Below are 23757 nucleotides of genomic sequence, written 5' to 3'. Positions count from 1 at the left end.
TTCTTAGAAGAGGAAAAAAAATTAACCACCCCCCCACCCCGACGCCCCAACCATGAAAACCACCAAACTCAGCCTTGTCTGCTGACAATGCATCCAAAAGAAAATCTGTCAATCTGTCAGCACCACAGCCTGTACTAAACACTTAATGTGACTCAGGATGAGTACCACAGTTCTGAGTGGGCAGAGCTAACTCTCACCTCCTTGATGCGCACCCCCTTCTCCCCTCTAGTGGCACTCAGCAGCAGCTTTCTGAGCTGTTTGTCATCCACAGCCTTTGGGAGATTGTGCAGGCACAGCCTCGTCCGGGAGACAAAGATATTCTGGTCCTTGAGTTTCTGATGCTTCAGCAGCTCGAACTGAAAGAACAACAAATTGTTAACAATACAATCCACCCTTTAAAAACACAGGCTCAGGACTTCCCTGGTGGTCCAGTGGTAAAGAATCCGTCCTGCAATGCAGGGGATGCGGGTTCAATCCCCGGTTGGGGAACTAAGATCCCATATGCCGTGGGGCAATTAGGCCCTCGCGCCACAACTAGTGAGCCCATGTGCCTCAACTGGAGAGCCCACACACCGTGTAGCCCACGCCCACAACCACAGAAGAGAAAACCAGCAGGCCACAACTAGAGAGAAGCCCATGCACTGCAACGAAAGATCCCCCATGCCGCAACGAAGATCCCAAGTGCTGCAAAGAAGACCCAACACAGCCAAAAATAAAAATAAATCAATATTTAACAAAAAAAAAAAGCAGGCTCATAATTCTCCAACAGGAAAGAAACGTGACCCCTATCCAATAATCACACACCTACAAAAAAGGAGGGAAATCACCTACGTTGCATCCTTATAATAATACCCAGCACAAGAAAGAAAGGTTCAAGGAGGCAAGATGGTGGGAAGGTGATAAGATCATGGGCTCTGGAGTCAGAATGAATTAGAAATCCATCCCTAAAAATCCACCCATAAAACTTTTTAAGCCTCAGTGATTTCACCTACAGAGTAGAACTGTGGATCAAAATACAATACCAATCTTTCAGTACTGATGTGAGGCTGAAATGAGGTAATATGCATAAAATCCCAAGCTCAAACCTGGCCCCAAGCAAATAATAAATACTGTAGTTAACATCTATGCCAAGTCCTTACCTACCCATCAGCTCAAACTATTTAGTCTTTCCAAAAGGAAATGGAATTTATTTAAAGAATACTTGATAGAATATTGTGTCATCTCAACTCTGCCACCTTGAGGCAAAGAAATGTCAACGGCCTCAAACTTTCTAGAGCTTCAACTATGCTGCACAAAGCACTGGTCCCAGGGCAACCTGTCTCTAAAGTTAAAAGATGACATTCTTCTCCTGATTAGTTTGCTAAAAGCAGTTCAGTAGAAGGAATTTTTTGTTTTTAAAATTTATTTATTTATTTATTTATTTACTTATGTATTTATTGGCTGCGTTGGGTCTTCGTTGCTGCGCACAGGCTTTCTCTAGTTGCGTGAGCGGGGGCTACTCTTCGTTGTGGTGCGCGGGCTTCTCGTTGCAGTGCCTTCTCTTGTTGAAGAGCGTGGGCTCTAGGCACACGGGCGTCAGCAGTTGTGGCTCAAGGGCTCTAGAGCACAGGCTCAGTAGTTGTGGCACACAGACTTACTTGCTCCAAGGCATGTGGGATCTTCCCGGCCCAGGGATCGAACCTGTGTTCCCTGAATTGGCAGGCGGATTCTTAACCACCGTGCCACCAGGGAAGGCCAAAAGCAGTTTTAAATTAAATTTTTTCTTTTATCAGGTCTCATTCTTGCTGCTTCTTGTTTGGTAAAGGTACTAACAAATCACAAAATAAACAAATACCCTGGAAATGAATATTAAAAGGGATATTTGAAGAGGTTATCATGCCTAAATTCAAGTCTGATTTTTCTCCCAGGAAAAGCTGTGCTTGCTGTGAATTATGATGCATATAATCTAGCGAGCTTTTTGCTATAAAAATTCACTCTAAGGGATTAATTAAATGTGCCACTATTGCATTGTGATCAGAAAAGGGCATACAGTGCCCCCCCAAATACCATGATTTCCAGATGCTCACTACCTAAAAAGCTGAGAACACTAGTCTAGAGACTGTACACGCTGCCTCTTGCTATCACTATATCCTCATCTCTGTCCATCATCTTCTGTACTGTCAGGTTCTGTATCTAATTCTGTTACTGATCATGCATTGTTACCATTCTGGGCTGGCTTAGCTTTTGGAAAGTAAGCTCTATGGGGCAAAAGTAAAAATTACGGAACAAAAATTGCCGAACAGCAAAGGAATTCAATAGTATCAATTATCAGTGAAAATCACATAATATGATGGAGTTTTCCTAAAATGATTTTATAATCTGGAGACACCACCTTCCCCCTGACAAAACAGACCTCTTACCTCTCCCTTCCAAGACCCACATCTACATCTCCTTTCTTACTAACTCTAGCCCACTCTGACCTTCCTTTCTTATGTTATTCTGCATTTATACTGACACCTAGTTATATACAGCCTGAGCCTCTCAGTGTCTACTCCATGATCTAGAAGCATACTATCTGGCAAACATTTACTGCTGAGCATTAGGAAAATAAGAAGACCCAGTTCTTATAACGGCATATAATGCTGACACGATATTATGTATAAAGCTGCGTTAGTTGCTGTTTCACCTGTGTGCTTGTTTTCTAACAATAGTGTAAGCAGCACCTGTGACGGATACTTGCTTGGCTCTTTGATGAGCATCTCTAGCATTCAATTATTATTATTTATCGATTTATATTAAGCCATGCAGAACCTGAAGGTTGCTGCCTCATCTACTCACTCGTTCTCTTTTGGCCATATCAGCAGCACTGACACCCTCTGCAGCCTTCGTCCCAGCACGAATCACTGCAGAAAGAGGGAAAAAGGCCAAGACATCAGCAAGGGAATTTTCACTGAGCAATAAAAGGAATGTGATTTGAATGATGCAAGCTCTCTGCACAGGACCCAGAGGACTATGCTGGCCAGGACATAGTGGCATCTGGGTAGGTCCAGAAATAGGCTACAGGGCTAAGTTCTTGTCTATCAGCTGCTCTCAAGAACTAAAACTCTAAACATTTTGTGATTTTGTTCCTCTTCTTCCTTTACCTCAAAAAATTTCATGTACATGCCCAAAGTCAGATGGAAAGGCCTAGAGGAAGTTCTGGAAATAAGTACATTTTAGGCATCTGGAATGCAAAAATGCTCTACCTATAACCTGCCCTTGGAATTTCACTGCTCATGTGTTTGGGAGCCATTATTAAGCAGTGAGATAAGCCAACTTAGAAAACAGCCACATTGTAACACAGCGCCGAGTCTCAAAGGCTAGTGGCCTCCCATTTGCTAGTTCGGGCTGTGCAGCAGGTGACCTAGAGGAAGGGAGTCTCTTTTGTTTTAATTAAAGCTAATTCCTGATTATCTTTCTGACATTGAGAGAAAGGTACTCAGTGCATATTTAAAATCCATGAGTAATCCAAAAGAGTAATTTTAGTCATAATTTTCAACTCCTTCAGAAAACCTATCAGAAATGATGACAAGAGGCAAAGGTAATTTGGGTTTTTCCTCCCTCTTTGCCTTGCTAATCCTCTGCCGAAAAGGTCTAAAGGCAAGCAGTCAGAAAGAACAGGACTGGTTAACCCACGAACGGGGTGAAGGCTTCCTAACAGAAAGCCACATCTGCTAAAGTGGAATAATAATATACCGCTGTTAAAGAAGACACGGGGTTTTTAACTCGAAATATGCCCCGAACATACTATTGTCAGGTCACTGTCACAGCAAGGGGCCAACTACTCAGAAGCCTGGTTCCCGTCTCCCTGCCACTACTCACAGCCTTCTCGGGCCAGATAGAGGTTCCGGGTCCCAGTCGGCTTCTTCACCTTCTTTGTCCGGAGCTTTGCAGCCTCATCACGGGTCACTGCCAAGTCAACCTTAAGCTGCCGGCCATCCAGTTTAAGTCCAGCACCCTGTAACAGATTGCAACCTCTCTCTTAAAATTCATGATGAGTAGAAACTGTGGAACCTAACCCCCAGGATGCCCAGCTGGCTGCAAGTGGATCACTGAGCCCAACAATATTTAGCAAAGCTGTGCAAAGGTCATATGTTCATTTGTTTTAAGGGAGTTGATCAGTCCCAAAGTAGGCCCAAATTAAGGAAAAGGATCTATAAACAGGCAAATTTTTAGTATTCTAAAGAAAGCTAATGAAATGGTAATGTTAACTCAACTTAGGAGAATTTAAGAGACAATGGCAATACAGAATAACTTATCTCAAAACAATTTATACTTGGTTATAGAATTCACAGGAAAATTCTCCATCATCCACACACTTTCTCTCTCAAATATTTATTCCACTTCATGGATGGCCTTAATCCCTTCTTGTCCCAGTCTTTCATGTCATCAGCCCAGGATAGAGACTGACATACAGAGAGTGATCCAAAAGTAAATTATTACACCAATTTCCTCACCTATATAGTAGGGATAATGACTGTACTTACCTTACATACATACACCTACAGGGCTGATGGGAGGATTAAATAAGGTAATGCTCAGTGCCTAACACACATGACGTGCTCTATAAATGTTAGCTTTATTATTATCATTGACAATAATAACAATAAAGCTTTGTGTAAACATCAGATGTTGCCCCTGGGAGCCACTATCACCTAAGTTACAGAGTAAAAGAAATGTCTTCCTTACCTCGGTCTCTGGAGAAGCAGCTTCAAGGCATTTCTGAGCCGCTTCTTGAGTCATGAACTGGGCAAATGCACAACCTGCACAGAGAGACAAAACTAAGTAGATCCCATACTCCCATGGCCCACCAGGAAGCCAAAGACAGCACTACAAATGGTGGCAGCCTGACACAAAGTGGAAGCCGTAGTAGCATCCTTTTGTTAAGTACTATGAGACTTAGCTAAAAAGCACTGTGTCAGGCACTGAAGGTTCAAAGACAGGTAAGACAGCACACCTGCTCACAATGAAATTTTACTATTACTTCCTTCATCTTTTCAAATGCTTCTTAGAAACTTCAGTCTCACCATCTCACTCCTTAGTAAGAAATATCCACAAGAAATCTAGAGAAATTCCAGCCTAACGTTTAATTCAGCATCATTCTCTGCATGCCTATTAGAGGACTAAAAAAATGAGGCAGCAATCACTTAAGCCTGAAATTAAATTACAGATCTCACTATCATCACAGTCACTTGGGAGGCATCAGATAAGGACAGATTTAACTCCTGGAGTAAAAGTCCCTGGCCTCTATCCCATGAATATAGTGGTGAACCAGAAAGCTGTGAGCTCAACTCTTTTTTTTTTTTTTTTCCATGAAACTCAACTCTTGACTCATGCTGTAGAATTTCCACAGGCACACCTTTCACTGGTTAGAGGCAGGGCCAATCAATCCAACCTAATTTTCTACTCTTAATAAAAAGTAGCTTTTATAAGAAAAAAGGTTCACAGTCTGTCATACAGAGTGAAGTAAGTCAGAAAGAGAAAGACAAATATTGTATGCTAACTCACATATACGGAATCTAAAAACGGTACTGATGAACTCAGTGACAAGAACAAGGACGCAGGTGCAGAGAATGGACTGGAGAACTCAAGGTTTGGGAGGGGGCGGGGGGTGAAGGGGAAGCTGAGACGAAGCGAGAGAGTAGCACAGACACATATATACTACCAACTGTAAAATAGATAGCCAGTGGGAAGTTGTTGTATAACAAAGGGAGTTCAACTCGAGGATGGAAGATGCCTTAGAGGACCGGGACGGGGAGGGTGGGGGGGGGAGTCAAGGGAGGGAGGGAATATGGGGATATGCATATAAAAACAGATGACTGAACTTGGTGTACCCCCCAAAAATAATAAAGAAAAAAAAAATGCAGTTTATTGTATGTCAATTGTATCTCAATAAAGATTCTTAAAAAAAAAAAAAAAGAAAAAAGGTTCACCTTAAGGTAAACTCGAAAAAAAAAAATTAAGTTTCAAAATATTTTGTTAGTATTGCTTTAAACTTTAATTATTCCCGCATATAGGAAAACAATACCACATTTCCTAGAGCTACCGGAGCACTGATCTTTTGTCCCTCTAAGAATGAATGGCAGCACACTAACTGAAAGGACACCTGTGGCAGGCCAACCCAAGAGTCACCATCTAGTGAGGTCTTCCCTGCCTCCTCCAGGCAGAGCCAAGTGCCCCACCCCCCACCGGTCCTTCACTCCCATCTCTATTACAGCACTGGTCAGGTGGCATCCTCCCCAAAAGACCTGAGTGCCTCAGGAAGAAGGGCTATGTTTCTTGGCTGTTTCTACATCTGTATCACTTATCATAATGTTCTGCATTAGTAGATACTCAGAAGACACGAGTAATACAGAAAGAAATATGGGGGATTGGGGAATGTTTCTAACAGGCAGATTAGCCTGTTTGTCTAATATGAAGAAAATGGGATGGGCTCTTCTCTCTGAATGGGTAAGAATTTTATCATTGGAATTTCCAGGGTAACTACTGAGTTCAATCTTAACACTTTCCTAAAAGTCTTCAGATAATACTTAGCCCTTCCAGGCAGTGAAATAGCATGCTGACAGGGATGGGGTGTAGGAGCAGGCCAAGGCTGTGCAAGTAGGCAGAAAAAGTGCCAGAAAAATTTAATATGAGCTAGGGAAAGACAATACATTATGAAAAAAAGAAAACTATGCTTATTAAGACCATTAACCCTCAGCTAACATTAACAGACCAAGAAAGAGACTGAGCAAGTCAACTGCAGACGCCATTCTGAAAATGTCAACCCAATACACTACTGCACCCTGAAAGAGACAAAAGAGGTCATCAAAGTCAAGCAATATCCTACAGTACTTGTAGGATTTTTATGCAATTCTAGTTGCCCATTTTCAGAAAATATACTAGAAGTGGAGAAGGTCCAAGAAGTATAATTGAATATTAAAGCTGAATGCACCTTTTATGCAATTCTAGTTGCTCATTTTCAGAAAAATATACTAGAAATGAGAAGGTCCAAGAAATACTGAATATCAAAGCTGAAGGCACCTTAAGTGATTAGTTGAACCCACTCATTTTACAGATAAGAAGCTGAAGCCCATGATGGTTAAACGAGTGCCAAAAATCACCCAGCTGGTCTACGGTTTGGCTGGGATTAGATCCCCAATCTCCAGGAAGCAGTTCAGTTTTCTTTCCATTATACTACCTCATTTACATCTTTTGTAGCTGAGTAAAAACCAAAAATGATCAGGTTTCATCAAACTGGAAAATGGAGGTAATCAGAATGGAGGTAATTAACCCATGGATAGGCTCCAGAGAGCCCCAAACACTCAGAAATGGCATTTTTCTGAGGATAGGGTTCAGAGTTTTTGCTAGTTTTCAAAGGAATCAAGAACCAGAATCCATTAAGAACTCACTGCTTTAGTAGAACAACTGCAGTTGATAAAATCAAAGATTATGAGCGGGTTGAAAAGATGCTTACCTAACAACAGTATATTAGAATGAGGAGAGGTCAACCTTTAAGCTCAAAAGAAATAGCTTTAGAGGGAAAAAAAAAACTAAGGCAGCACTCCCGCTACATAGTTTTCCTTCTGACTGTTGCCACTGCAACAAAGTTTCTGTCAGCTTCCATCTCTAACAAAAGAAACTGAAAAATATCCCAGTAATTTCAAGCAATGTGGACTGATTGATACCCATGAGATGCTATCACATTTGAAATTCAAAGAACAACAAATGGAATTCATTACCCTAAAGTAAATAAGCAAGAGCTTAAAAAGCTTAGACAAAATTATGGCTGGCAGCACCATGACAGATGCTGAGTTTGACATCACAGAAGACAACCTCAGAATGTCCTTGGTGTGTCTATGGATCACAGAAACCTGGATGATGGTGGATCCCTCAGCGTGGCACACACTATGCTCTCGTTTAACCTAGTCAGTGCCCATGGCAGTGGTCTCAACCCTTCTGGGTCTGACCAGTTGACAGCAAATACCTTTAGAATGCTCTGTGTCTGGATGCAAGACAATGCGAACATATTTAAGGTCTCCAAACTGCTGGAGGAGCTCTCCAAGGTCTTCTTCCTCTGAGTCAAAGGACAGGTTTCTATGGAGGACAATCAGGTCACAAGAAAAGTCAATTACTAAAGTGAGATCCTGTGTTCCAATACAAAGTGAGTGAGTTAGACATCAACTAGAGTGGTTCCCTTGCTCATAACCACCCTCCCCAAGGATAGCACCAGGGGGTGGCCCCCACTAGCCAGGCCTCCAACATATGACTCTGCCCATCAGCCATAACAGACTGACCTTCCTCTGTTAATCAGGTTCTCTTGCCAGGAATATAAAACTTGAACAGACATATTCAAAGACCAGAAGTTGTAGATACAGATTCACTTCAAAACAGCAGTGTCCCACCTGAGGGAAACTTATGGAGAGCTGAAAACATTTTGTATCTTGATCTGGGTGATCGTTACACGGATATATATATATCTCCATGTATAAAGGTATATGTATGTAGATGGTTATACATATGAAAAATGTCACTGAATTGTACATTTACATTAATACACTTCACAGAATACATGCTGTACCTTAACAAGGGGTAAAAAAAAGGATGGGTGTCTTCAGAGAAAAGACCACACACACAGCCTTCTGCAGCAAGGGTCCCAGAACCGTCCAGATCTTCACCCCCTTCTTGAGGTCTGCTCTTTGACAAACCAGCTTTTCCACTTAAATTGGCCAAAATTAGTTTCCCTTACTACAACCAAAAGATTCACAGACAGCTAATGAGAAGTGAAATGTCTCTCAAAGGCTCCTCTGTACTCCTATGAAATCCAGGTTTTGGTTAAAATTTTACAAAAGTCAGAAAATCCTTCAAAATAATAACTCAAAACCAAACATGGTAAAGTTTACTAGCTAAATGCAAAAAAACAAAAAAACAAAAAACAAAAAACAACAACAAGAACGAAAAACCCCCTACTATTTCTCTCAATGGGATTAAAAAATGTTGGAAGGAGATTTTGTTCTACTAAATTTCAACACAGTGTAAAGATTCCTCTTTTCCCAGCTATGCACAGCCTTCCAGGGGTAAGAAAAACAGTCCCAAATAAATATCTACAATTTTACTTCTTCTATGCTCAGTTAACAGCCCCCTTAAACAGTCCTATCTTATGGAGTAACAAGATAGAAACAATGTTCTGCAATAAGACAATAAGATATATCCTAGCTACATTATTTCTTCTAATTTGCTTCATCGTATACATAGCTTTCTCTCTTCCATTCCTTTACTTTCCTAAGTTCTTTTTTAATTAAAAGATGTATAAGGAATGGTATGCTTGGTATTGAGGTCACAGGCTTCTAAGTGTGACATTCCTTCCTTCCTGTTACACAAAATCCTCAACAAATACAAAATTATTTATATGGAAATTCCAAATAACACAGTTAAAAAAAATATGGAGAGACACGCTATAAAGGAAGAAAATGGGCTCCCGCACAGCACGGATAGGCTAAAATCATCTTTGTAAACATGTACGATATGAACATGTGTGTGGGTGTTCCCCAAGTAGTGATTAAGGTTAATTTTTTGTCTGTGTTTTTGCTTATTCATTTCCTACATTTCCCACAATGAACATAAATTACTTGTATATTGAAAACAATCTTAGAAGACTGTACAAGAGAATAAAACAGACATCTCTAAAATAAGACTCAAATGGCCCTAGCACAATGGTACTTAAGAAAGGATGAGAAGGCACGCTTGAGGTACGCCTAAGACATTCCGACCTCCTGGAAACGCCAACCTATTGCAGTCAGTAGGACTAAAATAAAATAGCAATGGCAACATGATATAACACCTATCTCCCGCCTTCAGTTTTCCAGGAAACAGATGGGATGCTTCACTTTACTCTGGATATGACTTTAGAAGATAAGTTAGGCATGAAGAGAAAAATTTGTTTGGGACAAGTGGCATCACCCCTCCCCAGCATTCATCTTAAAACAAAGGCCAGAAGCAAGACGTTCCTAATAGTTGAAGAACTGATTTGTTCCAAATGATGCCACCCCAATTACAAAGAATGAAATCTAAATGAGGACAAGATATAAAGACCCCTGATATTTAGCTTCTGTGTGTAGTTCTGATTCTCCTATACATTTCTCATTGTGTGGGATGTTCCTAGGTAGATGGGCTAATGGTCTGAGATGCATCTAACTTTTTGGCCTAGCTGAAAGAATTAGTGCAAAAAGAAGACGAAGACAAAGGAAGGAAGGAAGGGAGGGAGGGAGGAAGAAGGGAAGAAAAGAGAAACCTATGAAGGCAACACAAACAGCAGTTCTCAAGACAGAAAGCCATACCTGATAAAGACAGTTTTCCCTTCATTCACATCAGAGGGTAATTTCCTCCTCTTCTTCTTCTTCGAGACTTGTATAGCCAAAGTAAAAAGAAAAACAACAAACTGAAAAAGACTAGTGCAAGCCTTAAGACAAAGGGCTAACTTTTTAAATACATAAAGATCTTACATAAATTAAGAAGAACTCCAATTAAAAATGAACAAAGGATATGCAACTAAACACACGAAGATGCTCAAACTCACTCATAATTAAAGAAAAACACAGCGCAAGAAATGAGGTACTATTTTCACCAACAGATTGGCAAAAAACAAAAAAGATAGATGAAATCTACTGTGGTGAGGGTGTGGGAAAAAGAGATTCCCATACACTGTTTTGACAGTGTAAACTTTCTGGAAATATAAAATGTGGAACACTTAAGGAAAAAAAAAATACATCTATATTTACATACATAAACATACATTATATTCTACATGAGTGAATATACATTCATGTTCTTGCCTATAAAGGTATTAACTACCTTTAGATACACAAGAAACACTGGTTGTCTCTGGGGAGGGGCCATAAGTGGCTGCAGATTTGGGTTTAAGGGAGACTCACTGATTTTAAGAACAGATATATATGCTTATATATACATAGAAAATTTCTGGAAGGATACAAAAGGATTAACAGTGGTTATTTGGGGGGACTACCGGGAGGATTAGTGAGAAACTTTTAAAGACCTTACATAAATTAAGATCTTACATAAATTTCTGTATTACACCCTTCTGCACTGTGTGTATTTTTGCACTACATTTTTAAAATAAATTTACTTATGTATTTATTTATTGGTTGTGTTGCATCTTTGTTGCTGTATGCGGGCCTTCTCTAGCTGCCGTGAGTAGGGGCTACTCTTCGTTGTGGTGCGTGGGCTTCTCATTGCGGTGGCTTCTCTTGTTGCAGAGCATGGGCTCTAGGCACATGGGCTTCAGTAGTTGTGGCGCGTGGGCTTAGTCGCTCCACGGCATGTGAGAATGTTCCCGGACCAGGGACTGAACCCGTGTCCTCCGCATTGGCAGGTGGATTCTTAACTGCTGTGCCACCAGGGAAGTCCCTGCACTACATTTTTAATTTTCTCTCATTATAATCTATCAGTTTTATAATTGTTTCAAGTGAAAGAATAGTAAGAGACAGCTGAATCTGGTTGTAGAATACAGGTCTCTGAGTTCCTTCATAATAAAAGCTTCTTTGCTTCTAAGGTGTCTAACTTTCTCTCCTCATAGAAAAATCTTATTTCCTCAGATTTCTCATATGGTCAAATCAATGTGCCAGACTTACAGAAAAGGGAGAAGGGAGACCTGATAAGTGAAAGAAACCTCTATCCAGACAAACTAAAGGACCACTTATTGACCACTCTTCATTCTGTAATGACCTGCCTTCCTCAATAAATGAGTTGAGTTTAAACCCAACATTCTTTTTTATTTATTTATTTACTTATTTATTTATTTTATTGGCTGTGTTGGGTCTTTGTTGCTGTGTGCGGGCTTTCTTTTAGTTGCGGTGAGTGGGGGCTACTCTTCATTGTGGTGCGTGGGCTCCTCATTGCCATGGCTTCTCTTGTTGCGAAGCATGGGCTCTAGGAGCATGGGCTTCAATAGTTGCAGCATGTGGGCTCAATAACTGTGGCTCACGGGCTCTAAAGCACAAGCTCAATAGTTGTGGCTCACGGGCTCTAGAGCGCAGGCTCAACAGTTGTGGCGCACGGGCTTAGTTGCTCCATGGCATGTGGGATCTTCCTTGAGCAGGGATTGAACCCGTGTCCACTGCATTGGCAGGTGGATTCTCAACCACTGCGCCACCTAGGAAGCCCTAAACCCAACATTCTTGATAAAAGTAGCAATATGGTTTGGTTACAGTTTTACAAAATGCCCCAGGAGGTCCTTTATCCCCATTTCAATTCAAAATTGTTGTTTATACTCCACCACTGTCATAGAGCAGTAACGATGATAATATTAGTAGTACAAGTCATCAGTTGTACAAATAATTTAATCTTCACAACAACCCTATGTGGTTATTAGGTCCATCTTACAGATGAAGAAACTGAGGTATAAAGAGGTTAAGTAACCTGCCCCAAAGTCATACCTCAAGAAAGGAGCAGAGACAGGATTTGAAACCCTTTGCCAAATAAGCTACACTTGTGATCTCTAGCAAATGTGGGGGTTTTCTCTTAATTCACTCCTGTTCATCAGTATCTAACAATGCAGGCAGAAAAAAAAAAAAAAAGCACATTTTTCTCTCATGACAGGTTCAAAAATCACTGTCACATGAGGCATCTATTCCAACCTTTCCAAAAAGCAAACACATGGGCATTTACATACAACGTGGGAAGGGTGTGCACAGAAAAGTGTTCATTCATCAGTTCTAAACTGGTTCATTTACATTTTTAAAAAACTCTGATAGTGCAAAAGTGTTTTTGTTGGTCTTTGCTTGTTTTCTTGCCAATTCTCTGTGAATGAAGATTGTGGAACCAGATCAGAAGCTCCTAGGGTTTTTTTTTCAGTTCAGCCCAAAGTTTAACACCAGTAGGTGTTCAATAAATGTTTCTTTTAAGTGAATGATGAGGAGAGAAGGCTTGTTTTGTTGAACTGAATGGAGTAGTGGAATGCCAAGATTACATTCTAGTCAGCAGAACTCAGACTGCCTCCACCTCCATTCCAGTGACCACTAAAGGCAGATTTTATCAGCAGCCATCTTACAACTAACTTGATGAGACACATTTTTTAGAAGATTGTTGGAGCAGGGGAGGCATAAAAATAAGAATAGTAGCGACAAAGGCAACTAATACCATTGAGTGCTTACTTTGGGAAGGTACTCTCCTAAATGTCAGGAGATGGGGATCTCTAACATCCGATCACAGATGAAGTAATGTGCAAACCAGAAGCAAGGACTTGACCAGAACCAGACAGCTAGAAATGGAAAAGCCAGGACTTGAACCCACGTGATTTGACTCCTAAGCCCAGGCAATAAAAGGCAGAAAAGACTGCTTAAAAGAATTGAGCTTTTGCAGATAAGAAATTCTGAGTTCAGCAGTTTGTTGCTATAATAATGGATTATTTTATTGCTGTTGCCAGCCTCTGTCGTGGAAGGTGCCAGTGATACAAGTCCCCCTGATTCTGAGTACAATACACTACGCAGATGTTCTGGGGTTTGCTAACATAATACCTCTAGTCATTGAGGGGAAAAAAAACACCATCTTTGGGCTTTCAAATCTAGTCCATACAATTTGTTGTTTACAGACAACAGCATGGATGGAAAAACTACAGGTGTTTCTCTTCCTGAGTTAGTTACATTTAATAAAATGTAATTTTAGTACAGAAATAAATAAATTAAATTAATTAAATAGAACCCACTTTGGTGGTAGGATGCAATATCCTGTTTATCCAGTTACTCATTCAGTTTGGATAATTCACAGATAGGGAGGCAGTGCCTCAGTATTAGGCTAGGTTTTAAATTCCTTAAGAATCTTAAACCTCAAACACTACTCCAAACTCACTTAAAAAACAAAAATAGCTGGGGTTTCCCTGGTGATGCAGTGGTTAGGAATCTGCCTGCCAATGCAGGGCACACAGGTTCAAGCCCTGGTCCGGGAAGATCCCTCATGCCATGGAGAAACTAAGCCCAGAGCCATAACTACTGAGCCCATGCACTGCAACTACTGAAGCCCAAGCGCCTAGAGCCTGTGCTCAGCAACAAGAGAAGTCCATGCTCACCACAACTAGAGAAAGCCCACATGCAGCAACAAAGACCCAACACAGTCAAAAATAAATAACTAAATAAAATAATAAATAAATCTTTAAAAAAAAAAAAAAAAGGAACCAGCCTCCACCTTTAAAAAAAATTAAAAAAAATAAAACAAAACAAAAAAAAAACACCTTTAGAAGAAAGGAATATAACAGTTTCAATTTCACCATTTAAACATAAATTTGACAGGACACTTTAGGGTCCTATGCCTGAGCTGAACTGATGCACATTTCCCAGTAACATTTTAACTTTAAAGGTGTCTACAAAGAGCCCAAGCAAACCTTCCTCCTCTTGCTCTTCAAGGCTGGTATCACTCTGAGCCAGGTCCTCTCCACCATCAGTACTATCTCTTTCCTCCAGGTCGCTGTCGTCATCAGAAGGCTCCTCCTCACTGCTTTCTGCAGCTGCTGCCCTCTTGACTGCTCTGCAATGGCACAGGTCGGAACTAAGGTTCTGGGCTGGGTCGGGGGGGCTATCCAACTTCACTGAACATGTCCATTCTGCGATGATGGGGGCAGGGAAAGGAATCATTTTCCTCTCAGGGACAATCCTAAATATTACTCTGTTGTCTCGGAACACACTGAGGCACCTACCTCTTCTGAATTTGCACAGGCTTGGTCAGCTTTAATTCTTTATTCTCCTCCTCATCTTCTTCATCCTCTTCATCATCATAATCACCATCATTCACCTCCTCCTCCTCCTCCATATCCTCTTCTTCCCTACCATTCTCTTGACCTAATTCCTGATATTTAGGTTCAGGCCTCTTCTCCTCACCTACATAGTTGGTAAAGAAAGTTAGGAATTCTTTTAGTATCCAAAACAAGGTTATTTACACAAGAGTAACTAATACCCCAAATTCCTGGTTCCTTTGGTTTTACAGACGCTCATATATTTCTCTTACTGTACATAATAGGAGAAAGTATGAGGGAAAAAACGCAAAAAAAAAAAAACAAACCATACAACAAAAAGCCATCATCACTGAGATTCCCTCAGAGGCTGTCCCACTCATGAGAAGCCTTAAGGTTAAACTGGCTCAGCAACTGAGCCTCCACAAAGAGCCTACCATCATGCACCACGGCCAGCACAATGCGTGCCCTGGAGCCCAGCCATGAACTTTAATTTCTGTTGAGTTCCGTTCTCTGAGCTCCTGGTGGCTTAAAAGCCAATTGTTTTCTAAATAAAACTCAAGTTTTAAGTTTCCCTATTTTTAGTGTTCCACCAATCCCTATTATGAAAGCTGGGAAAGGACAGCAAGTAGTAGGGACAATGAACTTGGGCCCCATTCCTCACATCCACATCAAGGAGTGGGCTTAGAGTCAAAAGATCCTGTTCTGGGACCAGATCACCAGATGGTACAATACAGACTGACAAATAGGACACAGGACCCCTCCTACCCAACACCACTGCATCTTACCTGGGACAGAGGCAGACTGTGTATTTTTATATTTATCCTTTGCCACAGCCCAATCCACAGCCACGGTCCGCCCTGTCAGACAGGAAAGTAGCATCAGAAAGGTCTTCTTCCCTTCAACATTCCTATTTCCTATAAATGACTTCCTATCCATCAAAGACAGTAATGGAACCAAAGGAGACAAAGAAACTGCAGATTCAGAGAGTGTTGGTCCTAAAATAAAACTTCTGGTAGGTGTCTATTCTTTTAACCCTTAAACTTTTTATCAATGAACAGAAGTTTTGCCTCTCTACACAGCCGCTACAGCTAGGATAAGACAGAGTAAAAAAAAAAAAAAATGAATTAGAACAGTGCTTCCAGTTAGACCAAGATTTCAGCTATACTAGGCAAGAGGGAAAACAAACATTCTGGAATAATCTGCATGTTACTCAGAAGTTAGGAAGTCTCCAAGCCAATCCCTTCTTTAGGCACAGTACCTGGTAAATCAATACCCAGAGTAACCTCACATGGATGCTGAATAGTGATCACAACCAAGGAGGAGGAGCCTGTTAATCCCACATCCCCTAGACAGCAACCTGCCTCTATCAGTGATTATTTCAGGGACAGTTCTTCATTAGGGATTTAAAGGGACACTCATCACCAAAAAAAGAAAAGACAAGGATGGCGTGGGTCTTTTCAAGTTTAACCCTAGGAATATTTCACCAAAACAGCTTCATATTAGCAGTGACACACTCAACAAGGCAAACAGCTTTTGAAAATGTAGAAAGTGGGTTACTGTGCTAATTTGCCTAAAGACCAGAAATATCTGAGTCAATGGTATGGGCACAGAAAACTTACCTTTTATGTCTTTCATGTTCATGCTTTTGAGAGCCTTTCCTGCTTCTAGGAGGTTTTTGAACTGAACAAAAGCAAAACCACGCATCTTTCCATCTGTGTGCAAACAACAGAGAAGTTAGAGGCAGCAGGCAGGGAGCCAACAAACCCTAAGAAGGATGTTACAGCAATCTGGACTGGCAAGAAGGCCCAAGTCCTGTCAGCCAGCCAGCCCCCTGCCCAAAGCAAAAGCCTATATCCTGCTGAGGTTACCCTGACACAGGCCTGGGGAGAGCAATGCATTTTCTCAAACTGTAACTCTTACTCCAAAAGTAGCTCTGATCTAACTAAAAATACCACAAGGGGCTAAACACGGTTATTTGTCAAGCACTGTGCCTGATACTTTATATATATCATATCATCTGGGGCACACAGAGTATGACCCGAACCTTGTATTTCTATTGCAAATGGTGCTTAGTTCAAAAGTGATACAGGGGCTTCCTAGGTGGCACAGTGGTTGAGAATCCGCCTGCCAATGCAGGGAACATGGGTTCAATCCCTGCTCCAGGAAGATCCCACATGCCATGGAGCAACTAAGCCTGTGCGACACAACTACTGAGCCTGCGCTTTAGAGCCCGCGAGCCACAGCTATTGAGCCCATGTGCTGCAACTGCTGAAGCCCATGCGCCTGGAGCCTGTGCTCTGCAACAAGAGAAGCCGCAGCAATGAGGAGCCCATGCACCACGGCGAAGAGTAGCCCCCACTCACCGCAACTAAAAAGAAAGCCCATGCACAGCAAAAAAGACCCAACACAGCCAATAAAATAAATAAATAAATTTATATTAAAAAAAAAGTGATACAGATTCCATGCAAATGGAAGTCAAAAGAAAGCTGGAGTAGCAATACTCATATCAGACAAATTAGACTTTAAAGTAAAGACTGTTACAAGAGACAAGGAAGGACAGTACATAATGATCAAGGGATCCATCCAAGAAGAACATACAACAATTGTAAATATCTATGCCCTCAACATAGGAGCACCCCAATACATAAGGCAAATGCTAACAGCCATAAAAGGGGAAATCGACAGGAACACAATAATAGTGGGAGACTTGAACACCCCATTTACATCAACGGACAGATCATCCAAACAGAAAATAAATAAGGACACACAACCTTTAAATGACACATTAGACCATCCTGATTTAATTGATATTTATAGGACATTCCATCCAAAAACGACAGAATACACTTTCTTCTCAAGTGCACACAGAACATTTTCCAGGATAGATCACATCTTGGGTCACAAATCTAGCCTCAGTAAATTCAAGAAAACTGAAATTATATCAAGCATCTCCTCTGACCACAATACCATGAGACTAGATATCAAATACCTTAAAAACAGTGTAAAAAATACAACCACATGGAGACTAAACAATATGTTATTTAACAACCAAGAAATCACTGAAGAAATCAAAGAGGAAACCAAAAAATATCTAGAAACAAATGACAATGAAAACACAACAACCCAAAATCTATGGGATGCAGCAAGAGCAGTTCTAAGAGGGAGGTTTATAGCAGTACAGTCTTACCTCAAGAAACAAGAAAAACATCGAATAAACAACCTAACCTTATATCTAAAACAATTAGAGAAAGAAGAATAAAAAAAACCCAAAGTGAGCAGAAGGAAAGAAATCATAAAGATCAGATCAGAAATAAATGAAAAAGAAAGGAAGGAAACAACAGCAAAGATCAATAAAAGCTGGTTCTCTGAGAAGATAAACAAAATTGATAAACCATTAGCCAAACTTATCAGGAAACAAAGGGAGAAGAGGCAAATCAACAGAATTAGAAATGGAAAAGGAGAAATAACAACAGACACTGCAGAAATACAAAAGATCATGAGAGACTACTATAAGCAACTATATGCCAATAAATTGGATAACCTGGAAGAAATGGATAAATTCTTAGAAAAGTACAATCTTCCAAGACTGAACCAGGAAGAAATAGAAAATATGAACAGACCAATCACAAGTACAGTAATTGAGACTGTGATTAAGAATCTCCCAACAAACAGAAGCCCACGGCCAGATGGATTCACAGGCAAGTTCCATCAAACATTTCGAAAAGACCTAACACCTAGCCTTCTCAAACTTTTCCAAAATATAGCCAAAGGAGGAACACTCCCAAACTCATTCTACGAGGCCACCATCACCCTAATACCAATACCAGGCAAAGATGTCACAAAAAAAGACAATTACAGGCCAATACCACTGATGAATACAGATGCAAAAATCCTCAACAAAATACTAGCTAACAGAATCCAACAGCACATTAAAAAGATCATACACCATGATCAACTGGGGTTTATCCCTGGAATGCAAGGATTCTTCAAAATACACAAATCAATCAATGTGATACATCATATCAACAAATTAAAGGATAGAAACCATATGATAATCTCCACCTCACACCAGTCAAACTGGCCATCATCAAAAAATCTAGAAACAATAAATGTTGGAGAGGGTGTGGAGAAAAGCGAACTCTCCTGTACTGTTGGTAGGAATGTAAGTTGCTACAGCCACTATGGAAAACAGTTTGGCAGTTCCTTAAAAAACTAAAAATGGAACTACCATATGATCCAGTAATCCTACTACTGGGCATATACCCAGAGAAAACCATAATCCAAAAAGAAACATGTACCATAATGTTCATTGCAGCACTATTTACAATCGCCAGGACATGGAAGCAACCTAAATGCCCATCAACAGATGAATGGACAAAGAAGATGTGGCACATAAACACAATGGAATATTACTCAGCCATAAAAAGGAATGAAATGGGGCTACATGTAATGAGGTGGACAGACCTAGAGACTGTCATACAGAGCAAAGTAAGCCAGAAAAAGAAAAACAAATACCGTATGCTAACTCATATATATGGAATCTAAAAAAAATGGTACTGATGAACCCAGTGACAGGGCAAGAATAAGAATGCAGATGCAGAGAATGGACTGGAGGACACGGGGTTGGGGGGGCAGGGGGTGAAGGGGAAGCTGGGAGGAAGGGAGAGAGTAGCATAGACATATATACACTACCAACAGTAAAACAGATAGCTAGTGGGAAGTTGCTGTATAACAAAGGGAGGTCAACTCTATGATGGGTGATGCCTTAGAGGGCCAGGACAGGGAGGATGGGAGGAAGTCACGGGAGAGAGGGAATATGGGGATATATGTATAAATACAGCTGATTCACTTTGGTGTACCTCAAAAGCTGGTACAAGAATGTAAAGCAATTATATTCCAATAAAGAGCTAAAGAAAAAAAAAGTGATATGGAAAAAGACCATTATGTAAAATAATCTTAATCTAAATCCACACAAAATAAAGGTTTGCTAATACCTGGTTTCCTAGGGATGTTTACTTCCAGGACAGCCCCAAACTGAGCAAATATTGTCTTCAAGTCATCTTCTGAACACTGAAGCCAAAAGTGAAGAAAGAAAAACAGATATTATCACAGCAAATAAACATGAAACATCAACTATTAAATTAGTTCACTAGGAAGAGCTTGAATATTTTTACTCCTTTAAAAATTTTGAGACTAGGACACCAAACATTTCAAAATAGAGGATACCTTGCTTTGTACCTAAAAGGCAAAAAGGACAGACATCAGGGAGCTTTTCCTCTCCTCCCTTTCTCAGCAGTAGTTTCCCCAAAAGGAAAACACTTTCTGTCCTTAATAAGTTCTTGTTTATACAGGCCCATTTGATGAATTCAACAAGGCTAAAGTTCATTCCCAGAAGGAATTAAGCCCAATCACACCAGCCTGGTGAGCAGTTCAACCAATAAGCATGCCTAGGCTCCAACAGCCTTCAGGACACTCGTTAGTTTTCTCTCTCTTACCTTAAAGCTCAAGTTCCGAATAATTAACCTGGCTTTCTTATCTGCCACTTTGGCTTTTTTAGGCTTCAGCTCCTTCTTTGGGGATTCTGAATTTTCTAAAAAATAACAGACAATTAAGTAAGTCTGTGATCCTCTCAGCCCAGGACATCACACGAATGAAGCTGCTGGCGCAGATGGCATTTATCACAGGGTTAAGTACGGCAATGCCCAGGAACACTAGATTTCCCAGACACAGAAGTAAACAATGGACTTAAATGAGTAACAAAATATGCTGGATGATTTTGGACATCAAAAGGAAATTCAGGAAACTTTCAAGCCTAGATGCTACCCCCAGTGCCAATCCACTGTCTCCTCAATCCTGGGGGGATAACTCCCTACTAGAAACTCACCAGTTTTCTCCTTTTCCTTGGACTTATTTCTCAGTTTTTTCTTGGCAACAGTCACGTTGATCTTGCAGCCTTCGAAGGTGGTAATCTCTTTGAGGGCCCTCTGAACATCTTCCAGCATAGAAAAAGTGACATAGCCGAAGCCTCGACATGCCTTACTCCCTGGAAAAGTATGGAGAGGGAGGAGAGGGGATTAACAGTAAGCCAAGATCCCTAAACCAGTAAATTCTCACAGCCCTAAACAGGCAGATATACAGCCAGGCTAGCCAATGAGTTTGCCAAAATTCTCAAGAGGAAAAGAAATTATTCCCATCTTAAAGAGGTTAAGTGGCATATCCAAGTCACCTCTACTGGTAAGACCTCACCCACACCCCCTCCTTCCCATCCCACTAAGTAGAGCTCTCAATACATCTGGCTGTCTGGACAGGAAAGCACAGTTTTTTTAAAAAAGGGAAGAGCAGCTTCTGTTAAAGATGTAGACTACGTACACAAGCTATAGGTAAGGTTACACATAGTCTATATTCCAAGGACCCAAAGGAGAATTCCCATTCAAAGGCCTGCTCTTCCCTGGAACACAACCAACCACCGTAGAGCAGCGTTTCTCAAATTGTTTTGATAACCCACCGTAACAAACGTAACTTATAGTGGACCCAGGACAGTTTTTAATAAAACTGAAAAAAAAGTGTTATGAAAACTTCTCCTTTACCATATATAGATATACTCCTATTTCACTAAAAACAAAAATAAATCTCTAGTCACGACCCACTCAAGACCCACTAATGGACAATGATCTGAAGTTTAAGAAACACTGCTGTACAGCACTCATTCTCTCATTTGCCCATATCTGTACTTAAAATGACAAAGAACCAGGCAGCTGCTGTGGTTTGTATAGCAATCAGAGCCAGGTCGACAATCCTAATTCTAATTTCTGTTACTAACAAAACAGAAGATAAGAATGGAGTGATTAGTGCACTGTTACCCTGCCTACTCACATACTTGGATACCATGGGAGAAAAGAGGGGTATACAAGATGTTACTTCCCACCAGTTGCTCTCCTGAAAAACAAGGAGGCAGCCACCTACAGAGACAGACTGATGACTTGGAAGGAAGCTAAATTTATGTTCTGGGCAACATCAAGTGCCTCTTGACACAGTCTAGGTAAGAAGAAGAAATGCTTCTACAATTAAAACCCTTACAATTCTTTCTCAGTCTGATACATGCTAACCCTCCTTCACAGTGATGCCATGAGCATCAGACAGAAAGTGAAGCATATGGTGGTATTCCACAAGTCGGTAAATATCTCCAGTGGCTCAAGCCAAAACCCTTGGGAGTCAGACTTGACTCCTTGACACTTTTTTTTTTCTCATATCCCACATCTGATCCATCAGCAAATTCTTTCCGCTCTACTCTCAAAACTATCCGTATTCCAATCACCTTTAACACCTTCACTGCTACAACACCTGGTCCAACACCATGACCTCTCTCTCACCTGGATTACCACAAGAGCCTAATAACTGGTCTCTCTGCTTCTGTCGTATTCTTAACAGCCTATTCTCAACAAGGCAGCCTGAGAGAACCTTCTAAAATGCAAGCCAGATCATATTTACTGCTCCCTGCCCAAAACCAGTGATTTCCCATCTCAGAGTAAAAGCCAAAGTCCTTGCAATGACCTATAAGGTCCTACAGGATCTGGTAGGACCAGACCTCATCTGCTAATTCTCGTCCCTCATTCACTGCACTCCAGTCACCCTGATCTCCTCACTATTCCTCCAATATACTACACACACTCCTCTTCGGTATCCTTGAGCTTCCTCTGCCTGGGCTGCTCCTCCTACTGAGAAACCCATGTTCACTTTCGCACATCAGTAAGGCTTTCCCTGGCTACTCCTCACTCCTCTACAGCTCCTCCCCACCCCCACCCCCCCAACCACACACATATCTACTGAGACTCCCTAGCCTTCCTCCCTGACTTATTTTTCTCCTCAACATTTATCACCATTATCACTACATATTTTGCTTATTTGCTTATTGGCTGTCTTCCCCATCTTGAACACAAGAGCAAGATTTTTGGTTTGGTTCTGTGCACTGCTGTATTCCCAGGACCTACAATAGTCACCTGGCACATAACAGGCATCAATTAATATTTATGGAATAAGTAACTGGGTGAATGAATAACATACTGGTTAAGAACTCTGGGTCTGGTGATCAAATTCTGAATCCACTACTTACTAGCTGTACGAACTTAAGCTGAAGTTACTAAATTTCCCTAAGCCCCAGATTTCTCATCTGTAAAACGAGGTTAACTCTCCACCCAAGAAGACTGATGGGGAAATTAAATGAGATAACACGGAACTCAAACACCGCACCCGGCAATCAGCTGATTCTCAATAAGCCTACTGGTGTTTGTTATTTGCTACCAAATACGATCTTACCTGTGAGCGGGCATAATAAATGGAAAGCTCTACATAAACTTAAAGGACTTATTTGACTTTCAGAAACGGCCTCTATGAATTCAGCTAGAGCAGAGCCCGTTTGGAAAAGAAATTCAACTTCCAAGTCCTTTCATGTAGGGGCAAGTAAAGAATGATACGGATCGCTTAAGTTTGGGAGGGTCTCCTCGCCCCCATCCGGCTCCCAGGAACCCCAAGTCTGTCCTCGACCGCCCCGCCCCCTACCTTTCTCGGTCACCACGAAGCACTGCTTCACCGGCCCCACCTGACTGAACAGCTCCTCCAGCTGCTCGCTGCGGGCCGAGGGCGGGAGACGGCCCACAAACAGGGTCAGCCCGGCCATGAGGCCGAGAGACAGCAGCGCGCGAGGTCGCGCACGCGAGCCAACTGGCTTTAGTAAACCGACCACGCCAAGTTGCCGGGAGACTCCGGAAGTGCTCGTCACTCAAAAGAGTCCGGAGGAAAACTTGGTAGAAGGGGAAAAAAACATTCCGGAAGGAAAAAATCGTGACGCACGGGGACGGAGCTTCTTGAGCGGGGCTCCACCCCTAATCCAAGTACCGTCCCCGCCTCTGTAGGGAAATTTGGCTTCGCTGGTTTCTGCCCTGCTTACAGTCTAACCTCCTGGAGATGGATACCAGACTTAGCGGGGCAGGCCAGAGAAACTGTTTTCGCTCTGGGCCTAACCC

At 41.4% G+C, this 23757-nt stretch overlaps 1 protein-coding gene across 2 annotated transcripts in view; it reads right to left on the bottom strand.

The window, feature by feature from the left end:
* The window catches only part of RBM28 (RNA binding motif protein 28), a 31932-nt gene extending 8432 nt beyond the window's left edge, over positions 1-23500 (bottom strand). Inside the window, exons 1-14 of one of the 2 annotated variants that reach the window (XM_057732731.1) lie at positions 23294-23500; positions 20622-20780; positions 20233-20327; positions 19732-19807; positions 16357-16449; positions 15523-15594; positions 14702-14882; positions 14390-14532; positions 10335-10401; positions 7985-8094; positions 4708-4781; positions 3841-3976; positions 2818-2882; positions 198-356 (exon numbers count right to left, since the gene is read on the bottom strand). In XM_057732731.1, coding sequence (XP_057588714.1) covers positions 198-356; positions 2818-2882; positions 3841-3976; positions 4708-4781; positions 7985-8094; positions 10335-10401; positions 14390-14532; positions 14702-14882; positions 15523-15594; positions 16357-16449; positions 19732-19807; positions 20233-20327; positions 20622-20780; positions 23294-23411 — 1548 coding nt within the window. In that variant the 5' untranslated portion in view covers positions 23412-23500. The remainder of the gene's footprint in view (positions 1-197; positions 357-2817; positions 2883-3840; positions 3977-4707; positions 4782-7984; positions 8095-10334; positions 10402-14389; positions 14533-14701; positions 14883-15522; positions 15595-16356; positions 16450-19731; positions 19808-20232; positions 20328-20621; positions 20781-23293) is intronic. The other variant, XM_057732732.1, reaches the window with a different exon arrangement.
* Positions 23501-23757: the final 257 nt, after the last annotated feature.

Source organism: Hippopotamus amphibius, chromosome 4 (genome assembly GCF_030028045.1).
Source record: "Hippopotamus amphibius kiboko isolate mHipAmp2 chromosome 4, mHipAmp2.hap2, whole genome shotgun sequence".
NCBI lineage: Eukaryota > Metazoa > Chordata > Mammalia > Artiodactyla > Hippopotamidae > Hippopotamus > Hippopotamus amphibius.
This window is presented reverse-complemented; position numbering and strand designations above follow the sequence as displayed.